This window comes from Ahaetulla prasina, chromosome 2, assembly GCF_028640845.1.
Source record: "Ahaetulla prasina isolate Xishuangbanna chromosome 2, ASM2864084v1, whole genome shotgun sequence".
Lineage (NCBI taxonomy): Eukaryota > Metazoa > Chordata > Lepidosauria > Squamata > Colubridae > Ahaetulla > Ahaetulla prasina.
In genome coordinates, this window is record NC_080540.1 from 149037125 (window position 1) to 149063988 (window position 26864).

Here is a 26864-nt window from a genome sequence, read left to right on the forward strand (position 1 = left end):
CAGATGAAGGCAAATAGAAGATGAAACAGTTGCTTAAAATTATGCTGTAGAAAGCTAAGGAAGGGAGGTTTTTTTTTTGCAAGAAAATTTGGTTCTAAATTTATTATAATCGAAAGCCTACATTCCTTTAGAAGTAGTGATAGTGTCATTGGCCTCATATCCAGGAATTTTCAAGTAGTTGTACACATGAATAGAGGTGAGTCTCAAAAGTTGTAAGATGAGATAGAGTAAATCAGTGATGATTTTAACATTTTTGGTAAGCAACAGAAAAAAATGAGCCTTTTGTTTCTGTTGTACTAGGACCCAAATTCTTTGAAAGTGTCTGATTGAAACTTCAGGTACAGAAAATTAGGAGCCGTTGTTCAAAACTATTAATCTTGCTTTCAATGGAATCTAGGTAGACATCTGCCATCCTACTAAAAGTTTAAAAATAGCAAAGAAATTTAAATAATCAGAATTATTTACTTATTTTATCCAAGTTTGAATACTGAAGAAGTTGCTTTTGGGAAGCAACGTAGTTCGGTTTTGAAAATGTTCATTATCTTTAGTACCAAAACAAGATACCAGAGTAGCAATACACAGACTAAGCCTTGAGGGCTTAGCAGTTTTATTCCCCAGAAACTTTGTGCTGAACATTGCATCAGCTCTGAATGAAACATAAAGAGTTTAGTAAATTATGAATACATTTTATATCTAACACAGAAAAATTGCTCTTGGAAATAGCTGATCACCCCACCTTAAAGGAGGGCAGTGTGGTAGTTCAGCGGTTAAGGAAAGCTGGCAGCTCAGGTTCGAGACCTGAACGCAACACAACAGGGGTGAGCTCCTGTCCTCACTCCGGCTCCTACCAACATTATCACTGCAATTGATTTTTCACTATGAACAACCTGAACAATAGGTAAATGATGAAAGGGCATTATCTTTATGTAGCTAGGCTAGAGAAGGAAGAAGCATGAACAACTGAGCAGACGAATATAAAGAAGTTTTTAAGCAATTATATTTTATGCTTTGAATTCAGCACATTACTAATAGCAGCTGAACTAAAGTGCTAGAACCATTTGCTGAATTCCTGTTAGAAAAAAATGCAAAACCGATGGCCCTTGACTTAAAACCATTTAACTGTTCAAAAGTAAAATGGAAAAAAGTGACTTGTGACGGTCCTCACATTTAAAACTACTGCAGTGTCCCTATGGTCACCTGATCAAAATTTGGACACTTGCCAACCAATATATATTGGTATACACACAATGGTTGTAGTGACCCAGTTACATGATTGCCATTTGAATCTTCCCAGGGACACCTGACAAGCAAAGTCAATGGAGAAAGCTGGATTCACTTAATGATCTTGGTAAGTCAAAAAAAATGTGATTCAATGAGTGCATTGCTTAGCAAGGGAAGTTTGGGTCCGTATTGTGCCCTAAATTGAAGATTACCTATTACTCTGATTTCAGAAAGGCTGAACTTGTGGCCCTGGTTGAATTTGTGTAGCTCAGAAACATACATTTGGAAGTATGTTTTTACCATCTTAATTTTCCAAAACATTTCTACTTTAAGTTAATGTTGTGAAAAATAATTTTGCTTTTGTGTTTTATTGATTGGCAGACAGGAAAAGAAAAAAAAATCTGCTACCTATCTGAACATTGCCCATTTCTGATCCATTCATGGACAATCATGGCATCAGACTTTATCTTTGAGATATTATTGATATGTTTTATCTTGATTACATATATTTTAATTGCAAGTCTTTTTTTAAAAAAAGGGGGGGCTTTTAAAAAAGTATTATATCTAGAATGCAGGCAGGCAGAAAAAGCCCATCGATTTCAAGTCCTATCACAGATCACAATTAATCCAAATGCAAATACTGTGTTTCCCCCCCACAATTAAATTTGCCTGGTTCTGAACCCACTTTGGCATATATATGAAAAGACTCAACATGACACATTGGCAGATTTTACATATTGAACTTTATGTACAAAATTCAATTTCAAATAAACATTTAATGTAAAAACAAAAGGTTCATTAAACAATTGTCTTTATCTACTGTACCATTCAAATGTTCATCCAGTTTACATGATTTCTTCAAAGTCTCGTTAAGAGTACATATAGAAAATCCATCTTTATTATAAATAGAAACAAAGGGATTCTCAGCTTTTATTATAAATGGACATGACATACAAAGTTTACTTGACAGAAGTAATTTGATTACTATTTTTGGGGGTCATCAACTTTTTGTGCAAAGAATGCTAGCCTCCTTTTAAGCATTGAGAGCGCAACTGCTTAAGTGACATAAGCAATAACTCTACATCTATGTCTCTCCTAAAATATTTCTTTACATATGTGCACAGCTTTAGCAAATTAAAGCCCAAGAGAAATGCTTGCCGGCTATTCAAAGGTGTAATTAGAGTTTGCTACAACTCAGAGCAGACAAAAGACATCTAATGAAAACTGTAGTTTCCCTCTTTGCTATTGACACAAATCTGTGACTAAGAACTTAATACTGGATGACAAATCACATCCACACCATTAGTTAAATAGTCTCACAGTTAAACACACCTTTAGGGACCAAAGTCAGTATTTACAGTTTTTATAAAGTTTTGAAAATCTCCATTAGGAAGCTTCTTCCCCACCCATTCCAAAGACAAAATCCAAAACAGGGAACTGCCTCCTTACGATGATGGAATGAAATAAAAACAAATGTAAATTGTATTTACATAACTGATCCTTTATAAATAAGGAATATGAAAAATGAACTATTTAAGAATTTTTTTAAAAAAATGAGGTGATGTCACTCAACCACAGTGCTTGCTGGAACAAACCCTTGGTGCTGATACTGTACCAGTAGTGAAGCTACTTTCCATTGGAAAAAAAGAAAATCTGTAAACATATGCTTTAATGTGTTAAGAGCAGTGCAAGACTGCACCAGACTTTTAGTTAGCATCTGTATTGAATGCAATACATCACAGAATACTTGCAAAAGAAGTGCAACACATTTTCTGGACCAATTTTACAGCGTATTTCCCCCCTTAAAAGTAGCATCTAAAAGTCCCAGGTAACTGTGCTTTGATTCTGCAGTCTGTATACATGCAAATATGGGCAGAAATGCCTACCATCACCTGAAGGTGTTAAAGCAGCATATTGTCATCTTCATCCACCCTAAACAGTCTGATCTCATATACCAGATGATATCAACAAATTCTTTTAGGCTACTGGCACAATTAATATAGTATATCCCTGTGTTTGCAATAGATAAAGCAATTTCCCCCCTATATGGACATTATAGAAGTGCAATATTACACTTGAATGTTTAAAAATGTATTTAAAAACTGCAGTCTTCTAATTTGATAGAATAAAAACAAAGGATCAAATTTAAATGATACATTATTTTCTACAAAAAGGAAACAGAATTTTAAAGTACAAATTATAAACTGTTCCGATCTCTTCTCATTTTTAACTCTGTGATAGGAAAGTCAACCATTACTGATGCAAAAATCTTTATATAAAAACTGGTTTACATATACTTAAGTTATGTAAATTCAGTACATCTCATAATTAAAATTTCCAAAAATTGTATTGCTCTTCATGCTCAAACTTTGAGTATTGTCATTACATCACTAGAACTGATATACATGTTGCACTTGCGTAATTATTTCAGTAGGAACCGTATCAACACTATCTGTGATGAAATCCTTTGTTTCCAGCAGTGCCTGTTAAAAATCTGTGTATCTTATTAAATTCCTTAATAATGCATCTTAGAATATCACTTCATTTTTTTTGCCAGCTGGTCTTTTCAGATCTTCTGTTTCAGATCTTCTGTTTTCTATTCTGTTTTGTCATACAAGATGTATTATCTATTTCTGAAGACCGTTCCCTAGAATTAGCATCGCTATAGCCATTAGTTGCACCCGTCTGTTCTTCTGTAAACTCCTCAGATGATGTGGCTGTAATGGTCTCTCCTTTTTCTAATTTCTGTTGCATTTCTCGGAGCTTAGTAACAGCTTTGTCTATTGACATAATGCTTATAAGATTAAAGTCGTGCATGCTGACTAGATGAAGCATAAAATTCCGACACAAGTTCTTCTTAATAATTTTGTGTCCATAATTTTCTACAAACAGCATACAGGCATGATTCATTTGATTGTCGGCAATAAATCTGTTAACATTAAAACATAAAACAAATTATTACTATTTAATTGGGCTCATAGTCACTGCTGAAAAAACAAAATTTGGATTAATTGCTCGGAATTCTCAAAAGATGCAAATTATAACAGAATCTTACTTAGAAATACCATTCTTGCCCATATTGTCATAATTTCCAACTTTTTAAAAATTCTCAGTACATTAAAATAAGAACAGCAAAATATTTAATATTTTTTAAAATTTGAATTGAAAATCTGAATAATTTTTCAGCCGTATTCTGTTCTTGTCCATTTTATATTAAAAATAGAACACATACCCATGTTTCATAACATGTAGATTCCATAATTTCATGACTTCTTTTTCTCCTTCATTAACATCAGAAAACTCTTCAATTTGCTGCAGTGAGACAACGGTTGGAAGTTAGTTAAAGTAAATAATAATTATAAGGATGCTAAAAACACTTGGCTGGATGGGCAATATTGTGGTCTAAGTACTAAGAACTCTAGCATTTCTGGAAACAACTACATCAGAAAGTTATAGAATGTAATATCAAATAAAAAAGACCCTTTTCCTCACTCTAAATTGATTTTTTGGGGAAACCCAATTGGGGGAAAAGATATAGAAAAAATTGGATGGAAGTGGATTATTTTGACTCTGGACCAATTGACAGATGATAAAGATGAATTTTTAACGTATTCTGTGTTAAAAGATAAATAACACCTATCAGATATGATCCAATAGCAATATTTACAGTTACAACATTTTTAAGAACACTATTTGAACCAGTAGCATTTTCGGCTTCTGAGATACTAGAACCATCAGTTACATCCTTAAAAAAAAAAAAAAGAACAACTACTACTGCTATTGGTTTTTATAGGTACTTGTTATCAATAAATCAGTGAGATATGCAGATGCTAAGAAACAAGTGGAATAAATAATTATTGGGTTCCTATATTGCCTAGACAAATTAGAGTGTCTTAACTTCTATAGCAAGAGTGTCAGTGGACTTCAAATTGTGTCAGTGGACTTCAAATTATGACTTAAGCCAGCAGTCCACAACCTGTTGGGATTCAGGGACCAGTTCCTGTGGAGAGGTTTTTCTGTGGACTGGAGACTGATTTTGTGTGCTGTCTGCGTCCCACGGATGGGGTTCATTTGTTTGTTTCTGGCATGCCGCAGAGTGGTACTGGTCTACGGACTGGGTGTTGGGGACCCTTGACTCATGCAACAAAAAATATTTAGAATTTATTGGACTCCCATTTACATTTGTACAAAAAAGGATGGTTTAAGATAGCATTTTATTGGAGATGTAATAAAAATGTTTCTTTAAAACACATGCTTTTACAGTGTCCTACACATAACAAGTTTTGGGAGAAAATAGTGGACTACATAAACATGACAGTGTGACAAAAGTTAAAAATTTCAAATGATAACATTCTCTTGAAATATACACCTATACATTTGGCAACTGGATAATATAAAAGGATTCTCTGGGTCCTTGCTATGGCAAAAAACCCTGATATTGCAACATTGGAAAAATAAATGTATGGCCTCATTTTGTATCAAATACCTGATTATATTTGCCATTTATGTGCCTCTAGTTGTAAAATATGGAAAACGTATGACCAACATCCAATCTTAACGTGAAAGGTTCTTTTCCCTACATTATATATTTTTTCCTTCCATAGTAATTAAATTAATATAGAAGAAATATTTCAGAATCTGACCAACAATAACAGTTTCCTGTTCTGTACATAATCCAGCTCCTTGCTATTTACACTAGCAATTGTACCAATTCCACCTACTAATAATATTAGCAGATTAAGAGAAGTCTGCTGTGATACAGTCAAAGTTACCGTTATAGTTTTCTCCCGTAGCCATTCGGGATCTTTTTCATCTTCACTATCAACTTCCATTTCTTGTGGGCGTAGAGGTAGACAAGTATCACTGTGAAAGTATAATCGATTATGGCCACTGCTATATGTTCTTTGCTGTTCTACTTCTCCATCTTCAGATTCAAGAAATTCCGACAAGCTGGCTTTAGTACGCTTTGGTCTAAAAAATGAAGTGTTAATGTTTTCAACCAGGTATTTAAACATCTGAACAGCACTGCAACCCTACAAAGACCACTTGAGAACCAAAGCCTAGAAACTACTGGTAGTTGTTTCCTGGCAGCAATCTATCCAGATTATCAATTATTCTTGTAAACTTCATTTAAAAACACCAACATATCAAAACAGTAAGCTCTCATAATATCACAATTACTTTCTCTAATGTGACGAGAGCATCACAGATGTGATTTTTACTCATATACATCTGTAGACGAACTCCATTTTCTACTGACCTGCATACAAGGATATGTGTTATTGGAGTTCGCTTGACTGGTCCGTTACGACTGAAGGCAAACCCAGGCTGACGATGAATATCCTGAGGGTTTCCTGCATAGGAGCCATCATAACACTCATTGATAGAAACATCTATCCTAGCACCTTTTGGATGATACTGCAATAAATAAAAGAATGAGTTTTCCAAATCTTGCTGCACAAAGATTCCAAACCAATTTTTAGCCACAATTTGTTTATTCTGAGTTACTGGGTACATTAAGAAGGATGACAGCACTTAATGTAGATTTTTCACTGTTGTAGCTACTATTACTGAGTAGTATTGAATAAAAAGTATTAAATTTGTTCACTTACCTTCTGGGCTCCATCTAGAAATTTACAATGTAGCTTTCTATAATAGAATACTCTTCCACTAAGACAACACCAGTGGAAATAAAATATTAAACTCAAAGTGATTTTACTAGAATACTTACCACATAATTGAAAATAAACCGGCTGTGACAAAGCTTGAGATGTTTAAGTAAGCTGTAAAGCTTGCGACAGTTCAATGTGCACCATGGGCAATGCAAGTCATCTCTAGCTTCAGTCTGTTGCCTTGTGTTGTTATTATAAAGAAACTAAAAAAAGAGATGATGTTACCATGAGTTAGTTTAGGAAAAAACCTACATTGCAATTCATTTTCTTTCTAGTAGGCATTTTATGAATCAGTGCATATTTCTACTAAAAACCAAGACGAGATAGCTAGCTCCTTCTTTCATAAAAAACAGGGAAATTATTACAAACCAGTTTTGCCTAGTGGTTAAAGCACCAAGCTAAAAATCAGGAGATGGTGAGTGCCAATCCCACCTTAGGCATCAAAGCTGGCTAGGTGACTTTGAGCCAGTCACTTTCTCTCAACCCAATACATCTCACAGGGTGGTTGTTGTGGAGAAAATAGGGAGAGGAAGGAGTATTAGGTATGTTTGCTGCCTTGAGTTACTTATAAAGTACAAAGGTAGAATAAAATTCTAATAGACAGATAGATAAAATAAAACAATGACCCATAACTAACAGAAATATTAGGTAGTCAATACCTGATAAAATATTCTCAGTTTCTGGCGAGGCTCATTTGTAACATCTCTCTCTTTTCTTGTTTGTAGATCTGATGGCAAAGATTCCTTCACAGCTGAAACAGAACCTGAACAGTCAATGACTATATAGTCTTAATACAATGTACAAGACTTAAGTCTTTTGAAGACCATTTTTGTTATATATGCCAATTACAGCAATCAGTAACTGAGCAATTTAAATTTTTATTTCACGAAGAGATGCTTTAACTAAGACAACAAATATCAGCACATGGCTGATTTTCTTTAGGCTACAAATCTAAGGAGGGTTCATCCTGATCAGTATTTAATGGCATGCAGCTCCCATGATCCCAGCTAGACTGTGAAGTAAAAAAAATCTGGAATACCTACAAGGGAGCAATGGTTGATGAATTTGATAAAATGATAAGACGACAGAGTTTGCAGAGATGGCAAAATTGACTTGTTTATTAGGGGAAAGTCTACATTTGATAGTGATTGGAAACTCTGTATGGCCTTTAGCTGAAAGCAAACAAAGATAAACTTGTGTGATTTCTGAGTTTTATGGTTAGAAAGGGTATAATGTGGAAGGGAGCCATTACGTAACCTTACAGAGGGATAACATAAATGTACTATATTTAAAACTGCTGTAAAGAAGATCAGAAACCACTTCTTTATATTTTTTCTTTTTCATTTATTTTACTTATCACTTTTCTTTCAGTTTAATCTCAATATGACTCATGTAATATTTTACATTTACTTAAAGTAAAAGTCAGATTTAAAAGTTACTCCGGCAAGGGGAGGGGATTTACAGCAAGCAAGCAGCACAATGTAACTGGTGTTTCTGTTTCAAATATTCACCTACCTATAGTTTGTGTAGGTTTAACAGAACTTGACTTATTTTCTTGAGGGAGACTCTCTGAATTCCGTGTTGAAAGGGGCTTAGCTATAGGAGTGGCGGGTTTATCATTTGTTTCTCCTGTCCATCGAAGTGTAAACTGAAGTGTTGGTCCCTGAGAAAATGTTTCAAATGGTGGAAGCCTCTGAAATAAAATAAAAAGAATATTTTGAAGAATTTTCCAAAGGAGTGCTTCATAAGGTGAAATGGAACAAATCATCCACAAAAAAATAATATTGAAGAAAAGATCATTGTTAAACTATTGTTAAGAGCTACATAACCTTCACTGCAATAGTGGGAAGGTGGAATGGCTTATGTACTGCAAAGATTTATAGTGAGAACATACCATACTTTACATCTAATTATATTCTCATGTAACAATTTGTAAATTTTATTTCCCCTTTAACTGTTCACTCTCAGCCAGCGAGACATTTCAAATGTGATCCCAACACATCAGTAATGGTCAGTCATCTGAACAACAAGCCTGATGTAGCGTAATCCTCTAAAGAAGATTTATTTCAAAATATTTCATTTGGAGCATTGCTATATTACAGAATTAAACTGTTCTTTTCCCTTCTAGTCACTTGCCCTATTAAAAAAATTTCAAGTCATTAACATCAGGAGCTGAGGAATTCATCAACTTTATGCAACTTTTGAGAGGAGTTCTGGTGGAACTAGTGGTTCTTACCTTCCCATCAAGTATTGTTTCCCATGTTGCTCTTTTCTTGCTGATGGGACATTCTTCCATTTCTTGCATGGCTACTTCATATTCTCCATCAAGAAGCTGTAACCGTCTGTTACAAAAAATGTTATTATTCAATATTTAATTATGGTCACACAGCTTGATTTAATTTTTATGAAGTTTATGGGGTTTCTTCATTATCTCTAAATTACCCACATTAATGCTGTCAAATAAATACAAATTTCTTAATGTGGAAAGGTAAACAATATGATTGGAACAAGAAAAGGATAAGAAAAGTAAAATGTCAAAGCATACATATTAGGGTAAAGGATTAAAGACTATTTCCAAAACTAAAACCTGTTAAAGGAATTCATAAATTATAATACATTATATTTTAATTAACTGCTAAACATGTTTCAATGTTATTTGAAAGAAATATAGTATACTCAAATGTTAGCTGGCCTATGTTACTTTTCATATCCAAGTGTTCGGTCTTTTTCAGACTGGCAGAATTCCTGTATCAGAAATATCATAAACGTTTTTTTTAAAGATTTAGCGCTAGAAATGTTAACAGTATGCTATATGCCCTTTGTCTGGGAAGGTGATTTATATAAAATAACCTTCTATTTTAGAAGGATCCATGGGCTGTCAGACTCCTAAATAAGAAATAACATCATAACTATGTAGTATGATGGACTGTAGGACCAGCGAAATGTGTAACATGTTCACAGTGATGCAATAGGACTGGGTGTTTTGTTAATATGATTTATTCGGTTAGGGATTTTCTGTCTTCATTGTCAGTTGTATTGTGTTGGGGGAGGTGCACTGAGGGAATTCAACCAATCTCATTGCACATATGTTGTTTACTGACAATAAAGATTTGAATTTGAATTTGGAAAAAATGCTGATATTTTAGTACACTGATCTCTGCTGTGTTAACTATGTATTCTTGACTGACTTATCACTTGGTTTAATAAAAAGAGGCTGGATCCCAATAGTGTAAAGAATTCTTGATTTATTTTAGGATTGGCAAATACAGATGGGTTTCAATTTATGACCACAACTGAGGCCAGGACAGTTGTTAAGTGAAGATTGGCCCATTTTACAACCTTTTTGCCACAGTTGTTAAGCGAATAACTGCAGTTGTTAAGTGAACCATACAGTCATTAAGTGAATCTGGCTTGCCCCATTGACTTAGCTTTGTTGGAAGCAAAGTCAATGGGGAATTTTTTTCAGTACCAGTCACTAAATGAATGGTTGTAAGTTGAGGACTATCTGCATACAATATTATTGCTTCTATTATCTCTTCTATCAAGCTTTGTCTGCTCTTTAAATTTGCTCCCAGATGATTGACATACTCAGCCACCCACCCATGTTCAGCCTTTTCTTGCTTCTTCCCACCCTTATACCGTAGATTTACTTCTCATGTTTGGTCCATTTGGATGAATTCTATTGTTTAAAAAACAGAAAAAAATGTGGCATTTCAAAATATATTGTACAAATGCTTTGTGTGGTCCTAAAATAACACACACTGTTTAACATATCGCAGATATAACTACTTTTCAGTCTATTTAGTTGCCATAGCTACCATTGTTAATTGTGGTTAACAGAATTCTGGCAAAAAGATAACCCTTGAAGGACCCTATTTTAAAGATATTAAAATTAAATTTCATAGGGAACTCTCAGGCTAAAATAAAACCCACATTTAAAAGGCTAATAGAAAATATGCCAGAAAAAAACCTTCCTTTTTAAGAACACATTACCTATTTTTATCAAATACAGTCATTTGTGCTACAAAAGTCTTTTCCCCATCTTCACGGTTGGAAGAATTTCGTTTTCTTCGAGCTGGAAGCTCTTCATTAACATCTGTAATTAAATAGTTACTATATAAATATACATATTAACTAATATAATTCACTACTCGTGTAGTTGAGGTTTATTATTTGAGTTTGCTCACAAACAGCTCTTTAGAGATAAAAATAGAAAGTAAAAATAGAAATAGAAAGCAATAAAAAAACTAAAACCATACCCCTTTGGTATAGAAATCCTTTCTAGGCAGAAAAGTTTTAATACAAACAAGAAGATTTTATTTAAAAAATTCACTGTTCTCAATTGCATATGGTCTAGATAAAGGGTACTAAAGTAACATAAAAATAAATTAAATTTGCATTCTGCTAACATAGGCTCTTTGGATGATGCTGACAGGAAATCCAACTTCAAACTATGTTAAAAGACAATGGAATTTGTAAATTTGTAGTCTTGTTCAGGGCTGATCTTTCTTTTCTTCAAGGTGCATAATTTCTCAAATATTAGCCAGAGTACTTTCATCACTCCTGTTTCAAAATGTCCGACTTACATATGCTATATGTAATCATTCTCTAGGGCAAAACAGATTCTAGTCAATATGGAAACACCAAACTACTTAACTGAATTATATTTATTATAGCAATATGTTAAACTTTCTCAAACTACCTGCAATAAAATGATTGCATCAAGAACTGAAAACCTTGCCCTCAGGAAGTGGATTATTCTCCATTTATGTCTTTTTCCAAGTTGCTGTTCTTTCCTGTTTAGATTTATAATACACAAGGCCAAGGCCAAAAAGCAAAGTTATGCAAGTATTAGGTTTTTAAAAATATGTTAATATTTTATTGGACAGCTATAGCAATGAATTTAGGTTCCTTTGGATGAAAGATAGGAATAAATAGTGATGTGAGAATATTTTAGTCCTTCCTGAAAAAGAAAACCTTACTCAAGAACCCATGGGGCTCAGCCAAAACTGAACCTAAGCAGATAAAAGGTATGCATGAAATCTTATGCAATAAATGCCTACACATTCAATAACTGGCTCCATCTTTTTTTTTGAAGTGAAAACAAAATAGACTACACTCTTACCAATGTTTTCATTTGTTTCACCATTTACCATCCCATTAAATTCTCTTCTTCCTGGACGAGTTACTCTGAATAATAATGAATAAGACTTCACCATGTGGCTGTTACTGGGTTCAAACTCATTGCTGGAAACGGCCAATGATGGAAAGTTGCCTGGCTTTATTTGGTTGGTATCTGGATTCAAAGGTACCTGCTTTTTCCCTGTAGGTACTTGTCTTATGGGACAGCTAACATCCTGCAAACAAAGATAAGATGATTTGCTGAACACAACAGAGCAAAACCCAAGGCTACCCATTTATTTATTTTACAGGATTCAATACATAATCTGAGTGGTGCACAGCACCTGCAACCCACATTAAAACAAAGCAATAACTAGATGGTGTTCTAGAACAACCCACTATGGGCCAAAGAAAGATGGTTTTTCAGGACCCTCCAAAAGGACAGAAGGATAGGGGATACTGGACAGTACCTCCAGTAGCAGTGAATTCCTGAGTGAAGGCTATTATCAAAAAGGCTTACATTTTCCTTCTCTTCTGTCTCTAAACATTTGAACCAGACAGGAAGAATCATACTTTGGACAATATTTTTGTGGTTAACATTGGTCAGGTCAATTACAAAAATAAAAATATTTTTACAGACTCTAAAGATCATTATTTTTACATCACCTAATTTGAGCTAGCTCATGTTTGCAACTTTTTCAACAGATTAATATTAGAGATGCATTTATATTGTAATAGACAATCAAACAAAAAAGTTTTATATGGAAGCCTGAGGACTAGATCTACATTATGTCAAACACTAATCAGCAATACAGCCCCATCTTTTACACTATCAGAAAATATATTTCCATTTTAGCTAAACACAGACTCCTGCCATCTATTTTTTTTTTTGCATTCTGACCTTGAACTATATTAACATTTCATGTTTCTAAGCAGAACAAGGACGAAATAACACACCGGCAGTGTATTCACAATATTCAAGATAAAAAGGAGAAAGAAAGAAGAAAAGAAACTGCTGATTTGTAAAACAGCACCTGAGGCTGAGCTATGATCCATTGACAGGTTTTGCATCATTTACAAAATATCAATGACCAAACTAAAGTTATTAAGTTCGCACATTTTATAATTTTTTTTTAAATCTAAAGTTGTAACGCTATGCCTGAAATTCTGTTACATAATAATCTTGCTGAAATTCTAATTAAGTTTAAAAAGTAGAATACCATATTCTTTCAAATTAGTCAAAATGTTGTCTTTTTCACATTCCTTCTAAGCCCAAAGGTAGAGAATCTGGTGAAGATCATCACTTATTTGCTCATCAAGTCTCATCATTCTTCCAATGTTAAAAATTGGGTGGTAGTTTTTAACAACCCTTTTCTAATGTGTCAAGGAGTCTAAAGAGCCATGAGGACTAATAAGGAAGTTTTGGCCTTTCTCTCATTCTTGGTCTTTTGTTCAAACAACCTTTTTAAAAATGTTAACTCATTGGCACTTTTTAAGACTCATCATTCAGCTTGAAAAGCAACCAGTTTTTTTTAAAAAAAAACTGTAAAAAATCTTAAGCTACATTTTTAAAAAAACAACAAAGCGAAAAGGCCATCCATTGAAAATATTAAGCTCAATTTTTTTAAAATTAAGTCTTTATATTGTATATTAAACTCAAGAGTTTGAGGCAAAATGCTCTCTCTCCTTAGAATTCAAGTAAACAAACTGAAAAAAGTAAGACCTAATTAGAATTTACTATTTCATCTGGCAGTAAAACATGAGAAAACTCAGTCCTTAAATGAGACATGCGAATAAAACAACAGTGAAAGGGAAACTTGACAAAGCAAACAAACGGCTTACTTATTTGGATAATTTACAGCTTCTCATAAGAAACAGCCTACTTTTAATAACACACTCTTCCTTTACCAACTATAACTTTTGCACACATAATTATCTTTTCTATTTTTTCTGTTATTTTAACATTTGCTTTCTAGTACTTACTTTTCGTTTTTTGTGGCAAACTTTTACGAGCAATACTTCAAGAGTTACAGAACTTTGTTCATTTTCTGAATTTTGCAATGGCTTATCTAGACAGTCAATATAGAAAGAGAAAGATTTAAAATCCTGAAAAGATTAAGAATTGAACTCTGCATATATCGGCCAAGATATATTTATAATAAGATATTTTGCTGGATGACTTAGAAATGCCCACTCATCCCTAATGGAAGGCTCTCATGTCAGTAGGAATTGCCTAATGTAACTGCCATTTTTTTTGCAGAGGAATTTCTCAAGACACATTGTTTAAAAAAATGCAATTAGGCAAACTGAAAAGCAGTTGTCTAGTGATGTCCATCAGCATACATTCTATATTTAAGCATGACAAAAAAGCATATTATTTTTAACTGCCTTACTTGCAAAGCCAGACTTTTCGCAAATTGAAAAGCATCCATTTATTACCCGTAAATAGAGCTGCAGTTGTTTTCCATCACTCAGAAATGATACAAACATTTATATTTTAAAATACTGAAACAAAGTCCAATGAAATCTACAATATTCACCAACTAAATACAATTGAAACACAAAGGCCCAGGAGCTTTAGATTTAGGGGAATACCCACAGCACACAACATTCTTCTTGAAGCTCAGTTTCAATTCTGGATACAGGTAGGCCTTAACTTAACACAATAGAGCCCCAAATTCCCATTGCTAAACAAGACAGTAAATGAGTTGTGCCGCATTTTATAACCTTTTTTGCCACAGTTGTTAAATGAATCACTTCAGTTGTTAAGCAACTCATGAGTTTGTTAAGTGAATCTCGCTTCACTTGTCGGAAGCCAGCTGGGAAGGTTACAAATGGTGATCACACAACTCCAGACACTGCAACTGTCATAAATAAATGCCAGTTGTCAAGCGCCTGAATTTTGATCATGTGACCATGGGGATGCTGCAATAGTCATAAGTGTAAAAATAGATCATAAGTAAGCTTTCACAGTGCCATTGTAACTCCAAATGGTCACTAAATGGATGGTTGTAAGACGAGGACTATAACAAATGTTATACACTAATATATAGAAATAAAATAATTAAGATTGCCATTAATCTCAAACTTTAAAGCCAATTAATTTGTCTGACAGACTGGATATAGCCCATATTTTGCAGAACACAATAGTATTATATTAGTACATTTTTAAAAGTATTTTTATTGTCTTAGTTTTATTCCCAATTCTATAACAAATGACATTTGTCAATTGAGAGAAAAGCACCACAAGGGGAAAAGAGAAAAACTACTTACCATTTTTATGGAAGAAACCGGTAAAGGTGAGATGTAGATGAGCAGACAAGCTAAATTAAGAAAATAAAAATTTAATGATTTGAAGATGTAACATTTTTAAAGTCTTTATTTAAATAGTTTACGCAAACGTAAAAATTTTACAATTTATCCATTAAAACACTGCTTTTACAAATAACACATGCACCACTATACAACTACTTATATGAAACACAGCAAGTGTTGTAAGTAATCATTTCAGCTCCTTTGTTAATATAATACATATATTATTCACTAGGCATTTCAAATAGTTGATATTAGATGTACAGATAGTTTTGAATGAGACTGCACTTTTCCTCTAGAATTTAGTTTTAATTACTGTTTCATGTATGCTTGGTTAGCTGCAGTTGCCACTTCTTACATTACACTAACTGACCTAGCATTAATTCCCTAATTGCCTGGATTAATATTGTATTCTACATTAGAATACTTAAATTAAGAATTTCTCATGCTTGAAAGTGTACTTTACTAATTATGACCTATATTTACTTCGTATGTACCAAAAGTATTCTGGGTCCAATTCAAAGTGCTTGTTTTAATATTTAAAGGCCTCTACCAGACAAGACAAAACCTGGAAGATTCACTCACCAAGCCGGCAATATAATAATAGGATGGGGATGACTGGAGTTACAATGCAATGTATCTGAAGTCATTAGTTGAGCAGGCTGCTCCAAAAAATTTAAGCCAAAATTTCTGAACCTCTTGTTTCCTTCATTATCTGCCTAAATCGTTTAGATTTTAAAAAAGTCAATTTGAAAGAACAATGTCATAAATTTATTTTGTTAAAATATTTATAAACAATTCTAGTTATGTGAATCACCACTGAAGGTATCTCACAATGTTTTAAAATTCAGTTTTGTAAAGGCCATACAATAGTAAAGTTGCTGAATAAGGAGACAGAATCAATAGTATCCTAGTCAAAACATTAGCTTCAACAGCCTGCTGAAATCAAATGACCCTTAACAAGTACAAAACCACAGTAGGCAAGTCAACTTCTAGGCATTCCATGAGATGGTACACCTTGTAAAAACAGGTGAGGAGTTGGGCAGTAATTATCTGAAAATTATATGGTGGAAGTAATCTTACCCCTAGCATTAAAATGACTATGTTGTATACTAATAAGAATGCACTGCAAATAAGTTTTAATAATGCAGAGTTTTAAATTGGCTGGTAATTATATGATTTATTAGGTTTGCTTTGATTTCTTTCTAAAAGAAGTATGCTATAACACTTCCTAGATATGAAGTATTAATGATTGAAAGTCTTGTTTACTGAACTAGGATAAACTGGGAGAAAAGCATTGTCGGCATTTACTACACAATGATTAGTTTTCCTTTCCTTACAGTACTCATCAAAGCTTGATCCTTTCACATGTACTTTAATACAAATGTTGGTGATTTCAAGATAAACCACTGTCAAGAATCATTTTAACAAATCTGATAGATATCTTGTTCAATGAAATTTAATCACTGGCATCTAAAACTTACAAATTTAACATCTTAGTACTTTATTATTTTAAAGTATATTTACACTTTAAAACATATAACAATCTATAATTTTCTATGAAGGAAAATGGTTGAAAATTTTATTTCAGAAGGACAAATAGGAATCTTAACATCAGTTCCTAAAAACAAATAAACTCATCAAGAAAAGCCATTAGGATCGTAAGTTATTTAAGCAATTCTTCACTTGAAAGATTTTATTTTACATTATTATGTGTATGTTATGAACCTATGTCATCCACGAAAACTGAACTGGCAGCGGATTCATGAAAATTGGAGAATAAAATTGAGTATTTCATTAGAAAAACAATTTACAGCCCTAAGAAAAGATGTTATCTGGCTTGAGAAATTAAAGTCAAGTCTATGTTTGCACCTCTGCATATGATGGAGTATCTTTTTGTCTCAGAATTCAAAACACTACTGCTGAGCTTCAATGTAATCTAATCTGCATATAAGCAAAGTTTGAAAACATATTCTGTGTGTAAAAGTTCATGGCTCATTCCCGCATTTTTTTTACTCCCTAAAAAGCAGCAATTTAGGCATTCTTGGGAAATAAATTTCCCAGAATAGAAGAGATTTTGATCATTATTATAGTTTTGTACATCCCTGATAGCCTATCCTACATTTGCCATATTTTTTCATTACATAAAAAATTATAAGTTCTTTTGAATTAAATTCACATTTCTAAAAACAATTCAATAAAAGCTAATAAAATGTATACAATAGGTAGTGTTTATTTCACAACTGCTTCTTCAGTGACCATTTTGCTGCAAAGTAAATAGGGCAGCACGGTCACATAATTTTTTTGACTTATGACAATATTGCTGAATAACACTTTCCAATCCAATTAGCATCATTAAGCAAGAACTACCTTTATCTGGGGTTTTTTTTCCTAAAAAAGCTGAGATAACCAAGTTAAAAATGTATTAAGACATTATTGAAGGAAATAAGAGTTTTTCAAATACTGTATTATTTCAGCAGGATCACATCCAAAACCTTTTTGAAATATGGAAGACCAAAACTATGTCAATGTACTGAGGGTAATAAAGTAGCACTTTGAACTGGTCCCAGAAGTCAGATATAGCTATTTCAGTACGATGTAATATGCTGCTGAACATTTTATCTGCAATGTCACAATATTTTTGAACATTTAAAGGCAGCCAAAAAGAGTGCATAGCAGACATGCAGGTGTGATGTAATTGAAACTTGTTATTATCATTCTCAGGTTTGTCTTTTTTAAGGAACAGATACAAATAGTGTGAGAGAAACGTAAGTTAAACAAAAGTGACTATAGCTATAATTGTTATCACCTGGGCATCTATGGACAATGCTAGTTTTAGCAGGAAGGTCCATTTCTTCGAAAGGTATGATTAAAATACACGTTTTTAGAAAAACAATGTAGCCTCCATAAATGGGTCTAATAAGAGCAGACACAATCGGTTTACTTTTTGATTTAGCAGCCTTCTCACAAATTAACATACAATTTAAGGATAATGCAGAAAGAATAGTAATAGTTGGAATTAAAGTTTAAGTGAGTTTGGGGCTTTACATTCAGTTTAACAATCAGCCTGCATAAAAAGAAAACCGATTTGCCACAAAACCATATACTAGCCAATGTATGGTCAATTTCAGAAAACGTCTTAGTATTTTGGCATATTTATTGGCTCCAGTAACTCTTCCATAAGGTGTTGTAGCAATTAATGATCTGCAGCAAAAAATGGAGAAGTGCATCCTCATTTGCAATATAACATACGTAACACTGATCCCAATCCATACTGCAGTGCAGAGTAAGTGGAAATTGGACTACATAATGGAAATCAATGAAATTTCAAAAAAAATCAGTGGATCCAGCCTATATATTACCCAAAAATAAATGTCTACAGAAGTCTCCTTCTGCAGGTGCAACATTATATAACATTTAATGTTAACTGGGACAACATACTATCAAAGTACAAAACACATCACTTTAACAGAATTAATTTATGAATATTTCATTATGGGAGAAGCCGATGCAAATTATCTTCATCTACATCACATTTCACTTCCGTTTCTGCATAAATTTTATTGACACATTATTTAATCTATCATGTATTCATCGCAGTTGAAATATTGCTATTGAAACACATTGGTTGATAAAACAAATGTTACCTTTGCAAGTCGTGTTCTCCCTTTGTTTTCTCTACTTTCGTCAGCATCCCGTCTACTCTGAAAGTTTTCCTGCAATAAAAGTTGGCTTTTGAAATTGCACTGATTTCCATTATGTAGTACAATTTTGTTGCATAAAAAATTTCTTCCAAAAAAACTCCATCCTTAGGAACCAAGCCTCAGGCATTTTCCCCCCAAAATCATACTGAATTTATGAGGAGCATCCCAGCAATTCCTGTTATTTTAGATTTTTTAATATATTATTTGTTGAATGCAATTAAAATATCACTACGAATACAAAACATTTACAAGGTTTTAATCCAAAGTTAGCGAGCTCTCTGAACATAGACTGAAATTCAATTTTGCATTGATGCTTTTAAATCATTTTACATCATTAAGTCATCTACCAACCCCCCCATTTTGGATATACCCAACAGCACCCCCCCCCAATTTTTTTGAAGTAGCTATGAATAACTGCAGATAGCTGTATTTCCTTAAGTAAGCAACATAATCCATTAATTTTAGCATTAATTACCACAGGAAAAACTTGGAAACCATGCTACATTATTTGAGAGACTGATGCCAATGGCGAGTCACCAAAAACTGAGAAACATTGGCTCATCTATAAAACAAAGAACCAACATAGAAAGCAACGCTGTAACTTTCTTTCAGGTTTTACTATTTCTATTATCTTTGTTCTATAAATGATATAATCAAGCTGAATTTGAAAACCGATAAAAGAAATATTTGAATTTGAAAACACCCACATAAGACAATACTGAAAAGGAGCAGAAAATGCTCCGAACAGCCTCCTTATTTTCAGGAAATCCCCAGCAACAAAGTGGCAATATTTCGCATCTTCTTTATCAGAACAAATGACATTAAATAAAGGATTTTTCACCCTTCTAAAATATTTTTCATTATCATGCACAGGATATTAAAAAAACACTAATATATCATACTGAGGCCACTGTTTTGAGATGCAGTTGTGAAAAATTATTTGCCTTTGCTGCTGAATGTTATAAGAGTTTCACATAGAACCACTGTTATGTTATTGCTTAAATCTTTTAAAAATACTTACATATTACTTGATATTTATAAAATTATATCTGAGCTTACTGGCATTTTCTAAACACTTGGGAAATTTTAGTCTTTCTTAGTCACTGTCTTTTTATGTCTTAGGCTGCTGCTATAGATCTGTAAACTGCTTTTTGGTTGCTAGTTCTAAATGTGTTTCATGAAGAGAAATGATAGGTCATTATTATCTGAGAAAATGGAGAACAGGCTTTATTGTTGAAAAACAGCAACTGCCTTTTCATGATACAATGCCCTCACAACACAGCTTGCAATTCTTTTAACACACATAAAAATAGAAACCATAGATTACAAAACAAAGAGAAAAACCAAGTAAGGTTAATCATCCTTCTTCTCTTTTGGCTCATGGAGGTCAATCTACCTTACATTGTCTTGAGGAATTTGAATGATGCATGTCAGAAGTTGCTGAAGAATTCATCACTACAATTATGTGTACAGGATAGTTAAACCTGGCTTTATGTTCTGGGTAGGAAGAGTTAGAAATGCTAGAATTTAGGTAGTGGTTCCTTTGACATTCCTTTCAAGCAACTGTCCTGCATAGTGTGAAAACTCTGCCTCTGAACTGCAGAGATCACTGAGAAATCTACTCAAGAACATGATTAATTTTTGGGAATCCTAGCATGGGATTCAGCTTTCTATAGCATGTAGAAACAATACTCTCCATCTGTAGCTAAACTTAGCTATCAAGCTTAGTTACTCAGCTTTGTATAGTCAAACGGTGGGAAACTGGCCGAATCAGTCTGCTGACAAATTATGGTTTCCGATCTATGTCCTGATCAAGGTCTGGGAATTACCATGTTTTCCCAAAAATAAGACCCTACCTTATATTTTTTTGAACCCTGAAATAAGAGCTTGGCCTTATTGCCATACGCTCCAAACCTGATTGGGTTTATTATCAGGGAATGTTTTATTTTGGGGGAAACAGGGTAGTTTCACTTTGATCCCATTGTATCTATTTAAAGGCTGCTTACAGCCTAGCCAAAAGGAAAATAAATTGGATAAACGATTCTCAGTGTCTAGTTCATTAGTACAATTATTCACATCCACTTTGATCAACAGTACACATTTTACAGCTGGTCTTGAGTAATACTAACATTTTGGTTTTTCCCCCTACAAATACATCTAAACATTTAAAAAGATGAAAGATTTATATTATCTGAAGAGAATCTAGAGTAAACTTGTACAATCTAACAATGAGTGTACAGTTTTGTGGCAGAATATCCACATATATTTCTTCTTTTTGCATACTGGATTATAAAACCACTCAAATTAAGTTATAATGGAAAATTTGTATTTGAGATTGATTGAAATTCTGATAGTATTAAAACTGTTGGAAATATCTTTTGAAAACATCTTACTCAATTTTGTTCATATCAAAAATCAACTGACTTGGAAAAACACCAAACCTAATATTATTTGGGTCCAAGGTAGATGTAGAATGTACTACTTTGCAACAGATGTAGTATCTTTTTAAAGGTAGGCTTTGACATATGTGATGTAATTTGGCCTCCCATACTGTTAATAACTAGAACAAATTCCTGGATAATTCTAACAGCTAGATCAGGTACCACAATTATTTGAATACTTGAATATATTTCATGTACCATTCTTTGATCCCAACACAATAGTGGAAGGCTAAACTATTGCTTGGGAATAACTGAAAATAAATTAAGGTATATTTCACATAAGGTAGAATTTTGGTCAAGGAATCTGGAAATAATTTATTCTGCATGTGAATATATTTCAGCTAAACATTTATAGCCTGGTAATGGGCTCTAGATCAAGCACTTGGGGAAAAAGCAGAGGTAAAGATTCTTTCACATATATAATGATAAGCGAGCTATGGTAGGAATGATACAGTCACCTGACATATTTTGGTCATGATCAGGTTAGGTCACTATAATAGGCTATTGTGCAATCACTCAAAAATTAGAATGGTACGTTCCAGCAGAAGCCAAGAGATCATCTCTTTTTCATTTGTTATACAGTACTTGCCAATTTTTAGGTTGAAAGGTGCTGATTTAAATCCTAAAATGTAGAACCAAAAAGCACTGAAATCTTATCAAAACCCATTCTATGAGTCAAGGCCTTCCGTTTCTCTCCTATTTAAGGTAAATTGAATTGATCTTCTAACCAGTGTTCAAAATTTATAATGCTTCCCTATAGGAATATATAGGGAAAGTTCATTTCCAATTTGTCATTTATAAAGGAAGTTTTATTTCGGTGAGGGTCTTCTAAATTTATTTTGGTAATAACCACTTGGTATTAATTCATTAATTATGAAAGTATCATCTTACACTTACTTAACAGAATAAAAATAATTTACAGGAAAAAATCATTTATGAATATTTTATTTTAAAAGAACATGGCTAGTTAAACTAATCACTTTCAATACAATGTTTATTACGTTATTTTGTGCTGTATCTCCCATAACTATTTAAAAACACTTTTAAAAAGTATGTCAATAAATAACTTTCAAAAATTCAGCAGGGTATCTCTGGTATCAATTTTTCTGATTTATGGAACAAGACATTTTATTGGGACTTATGGACAACGAATCAGAAAAGACTTAAGGTAGACAGATTTTGTATATGATAACTACAGCAAGATTATTATATGAAGAACAATGGGAAAATAATGAAATCCTGAAAGTGGAGAAAGAGATTGTGAAAATGTCAGAATTCGCAGAAATGGCAAAGCTAATTTGTTTGATGAGAGGGAAAAAACTTTTTTGAAAGATTGGAAACCTTATATAGACTTTTTGCTGAAAGAAGAAATGAAATGATGATTCATGGATTTGAAGATTAAAGTGGACTTTGATAAAATGAAGAGCTGAAGGGATTTTATATCATCTAAAAGGGGGGAGAGACAATATTGTAGCTATCTTTTGAAAAGAAGATTTATAGAAGTTTATATAAAGAAGTTTATATATTCCTCTATTTACTTTCTTTTGTTCCTGCGCTTCTTTTTTTTGTTTTCATTTGCCTTTTATTCTATTAAAATAATTTAATAAAAAGTTATTAAATTTATAATAGCTTCACTATCTAGCATCTTTGATTTGATTGCTTGTAGGTCAAATAATTACTTAAAAATATATTTTAAACCAGAGTAGAGACCCTTGGATTGAAATAATTTATGATTCTCCCTAACAAATACTTTGAGAGTATACCACACAATAGAAGGAGAGGTATATTAATCATGATGCACTTTTGAAGCAGAGTGAAATAATTGTGTTATAGCAGTACAAGCTGGATACATACTTTATACATATCAACTCATTAATCATGCTTTTTAAAATATTTTCAAAACTTTCAAGAGTGATAATTATATTAATCTATACATCACATATGGCACAAATTCAAAAAAAAAAATTAAAGTATGGCTCAATATTGGGAAAAATATTCTAAGAAATTAGTCTCCAAGTATAAAAACAAAGATTCAGAAAAAAAAATTAAAGTCACATATTATCCTTCTATTACAATCCAAAAGCAGCAGTCACTAACAAAGTTTCAGTTACATTGAATATTAGAAATTAATCCAAAAAATAGCTCAGGATTAATCTTAGTTAAAACTTGGTGTACTATCTTGCACCACCAGCCATTAAGTCATGCTCGAATGTGTCTACATAATTTTGTCCAGTCACAACAGTGTAAAAGTATTAATTTTAAATTGCCAGAAATAGTTTTAACCACTGACACCTGTCTATTACATGTTTGAAGAATTCACACAGTAGCTTTTTCCCTACTAAATATATCCCATTACTTCAGACTGTGTCTTCTTACATTATAATCCCTATGTTTTTCATCATTGCCTAACATGTTACCTTATTTATTTAAATGGAACGGCATCATTAATCCCATGTAAATTACAAAATATCTAGTTTCTTACTAATACCATACTGCAAAGAATCTAAAGAAAATTAAACCCACTAAAATACATTAAACCGGCTAAAAAAATAGTTAGAAATGCTTACTTTAAAATAGCCAGATAAACTTTAAGATGTTTAAAAACCAACCAGAATAAAACAGAAAATTAGTTATAAATATGCAAAATATAATTAATGCACAACATTTTTGTTATTCAGCGTTTTGAATTACTTGTCTTGATTACTGGAATTGTATTAATTTTTAAATAAATCACTGAGACAAAATTCCCAAAACTATCACATAAAATATGGCAGATCAAACAAGCAATAAATGTCAAATTTCCTCTGGATAAATGCTTGTATCAAGTTCATCTCATTATGTAGATCAGAAAAATTTTAGTTTCAGCTTCAATGACAGTTATTGACAAGACACTTATTGTTATTTTGTTATATAGTTATTTTGTCACTTATTGGAAAACAAAGCCCTTGTTTTAATTACAGCTTAAATTACCTTTTAATATTTGTTCGGGAGTTTCTGTGAGACATATAAGTGAGAGTTCTATGCAAGAATATTGGCTGCAACAGAAAACAGAAAAAAAATCAATTCAATGCTGACATGAGAGAATCTACAAAGTTAGACAAAGATGAATAGTTACTCACAGCTATAAGATTGCGGGTACGTAGAAATCTATATATTTGTGTTGGTTCTGTGAGGGGAAAAAATGAAATATTCTTTACTCAAAGCTGCTAATCTGAGATTTCATTAGCTTTTGTACAAGCACTACAAAGTCATACATAAAATATTCTCACTCATATCAAACCTGGGTTCATATATACTTCAAATATGAGATGAATAGATATTTTCAAACCGTAACCTAATAAATATCAATATCACTTTGTTGCAGAGATAACAGAAAGTCTGTGGAGATTCTTAATCATCCCGTGTCATGGTTGTCCCAAAGGTGTTTTTTTTCCCCCAAAAGAGGCAACTGGATTTCCTTTTTTTTTTTAAAGTTTCGTTTCTCATCCAAGAAGTTTCTTCAATTCTAAGTTCTGTGGTGAGAAGGGAAACATTTAAAAAAAACAACACCCCACCAAGAAAGTCGAGTTGCCTTTTGGAAAAAACTTTTGGGACAGGTCACAAAAAGGTACCACAGTTGGTAACTATCCCACTGTACCAGCAGACAATCAGGGACCTTAACATACACTAGTAACATTGAAACCTGTGGTACAACAGCTAGAGAAGCCAAGTAAGGAAGAAAACAAAGATTCTAACAAAAATTTTAAGTATTTTAAACTTTTCAAAACCCAAGCTGGGTTTATAGGTCTCATTGTGCATAGCAGCATGGTAGCCTAGTTTGCACAAATCACCTAATATTTTATTTACAAACTAACCAAAGCTGTTAATTGTTCTATTAAATAGTTGGAATTGTTTAGGTCTAAAATCTAGTCAACTAAAAAAACCAATCTTCCCATATTTTGGCTACTATATGTCAATGTTATAAGGTATCATACGCTGGATACTCACCCATCTATTTAACATGCTACAATACTCTTTTTAACAAGTTACTCTTTTTTTGTTTAGCTCAGGAGTGTGGATCAACCTCAGCAATCCACTTCCCATACACCGGTCTATAACCTTAATTACAACACCTTACAAACGAACTGTTAAAGCTGCATTTAGTACATTAAATCGATTTACTGTACAACAAACACCTATATTTCTATTTCGTAAGGAATTCTCGAGGGTAGGAAGAGGATACTGGAAACAACACAAGCTATCGCCCATACAACACCCCCCTCAGCTCCATCCCTTTGAGAGAGGAAGAGGGGGACCCCAAACGCAACACTACACCGCGGTGCGGAATCCCACGGCTCCCGAAAGGCTCCCGGAGTGGGCGTGCTTGCGTGCTGCTGGCTCATTAACGAAAATGATTAGCAAGGCACGAGTTTCCCCTAAAGAGACCTCCCGGACTGACAAACCAGACACAGAAGCCGCAGCCGCTTTTTCCTCCATCAACCACCTCCCGCCCAAAGGTCCGCGGAGAGTCTCCAAACATCCAGGTCGCCGTTGTCCACAAAGGTGCTTCTCCAAAAGGCAAGAAAAGTCCAGTTGCCTCTTTTGGAAAAGCACCTCGGGGGGGGACACTCCCGCCCGATTGGTCGCGGGGAGCCAAACGCCGCGGCTGCCATCAGCTCGCTTTGCCCCCGCTCCTGCGGCGCGACTTGGGGCGGCGGGGGTGGGGGAGAAAGCGGCGGTTGCCGTGGTCCTTCATTCCCTCCCTCCCTCTCCCCCCCCCCACACCAGAGCCCACGCTCACTCTCGAAGGCCTGAAGGAAGAGCTCGTGGTCAGCCTGGATCTGCTCCATCTTCGGTTTTTTCACCGGAGGCAGGGCCGCCGCCGAACCGGCCGCCGCGGAAGATGCCGACGAACCCCCGCCGCCGCCGGAATAACTGCCGCCGCCGCCAACTCCGCCGCCGCCTCCTCCTCCTCCTCCAACAGCACCGCCGGATTTGCCGCCCGGCGCTGCGGCTGAGGTGAAGCCGCCGAAGCTCCCGCCGGCGCCTCCGCCCGTGGCGGTGGCGGCAGCAGCGGCGGCGCCTCCCCCTCCGCTCGGAGCACCTGAGCTGGGCCCCGGGTTACCCCCGCCGCCGCCGCCGCTGCCTCCTCCTCCTCCGCCGTGCTTTTGAGGAGCCATGAGGCCTTTTTCCTGCGGGGCGGGAGCTGGACGGCAGGTGCGGACCGACCGCGAGAGGGGAAAAGGGCGCAGGAGCGCTCGCGAAGGTGAGGTGGCGAGGAGGAAGTGGAAGCGCTTCAACTCTTTCGGAGTAGCCCCGCTCGGTTTCTCCTCAAGCGCCCTCTCTGCCCAGCCAAACCCGACGGCGCCGCCACCGCCGCTCCCGCCCCCTCCGCCGCCTTCCTACTGGCTCCC

General features: G+C 34.3%; 1 protein-coding gene across 1 annotated transcript; it reads right to left on the reverse strand.

The window, feature by feature from the left end:
* Positions 1 to 1945: 1945 nt before the first annotated feature.
* On the reverse strand, positions 1946 to 26864 carry SUZ12 (SUZ12 polycomb repressive complex 2 subunit). The gene is made up of 16 exons (XM_058169642.1): positions 26252 to 26864; positions 24591 to 24637; positions 24442 to 24506; positions 18974 to 19042; positions 15288 to 15337; positions 13998 to 14083; positions 12019 to 12250; positions 10887 to 10989; positions 9130 to 9235; positions 8409 to 8586; positions 7553 to 7644; positions 6953 to 7096; positions 6482 to 6639; positions 5994 to 6192; positions 4454 to 4533; positions 1946 to 4150 (listed from the first exon to the last, which is right to left on the reverse strand). The coding sequence occupies exons 1-16, from the start codon at positions 26628 to 26630 to the stop codon at positions 3802 to 3804; spliced, it is 2337 nt and encodes a 778-aa protein (XP_058025625.1). The 5' UTR covers positions 26631 to 26864; the 3' UTR covers positions 1946 to 3801.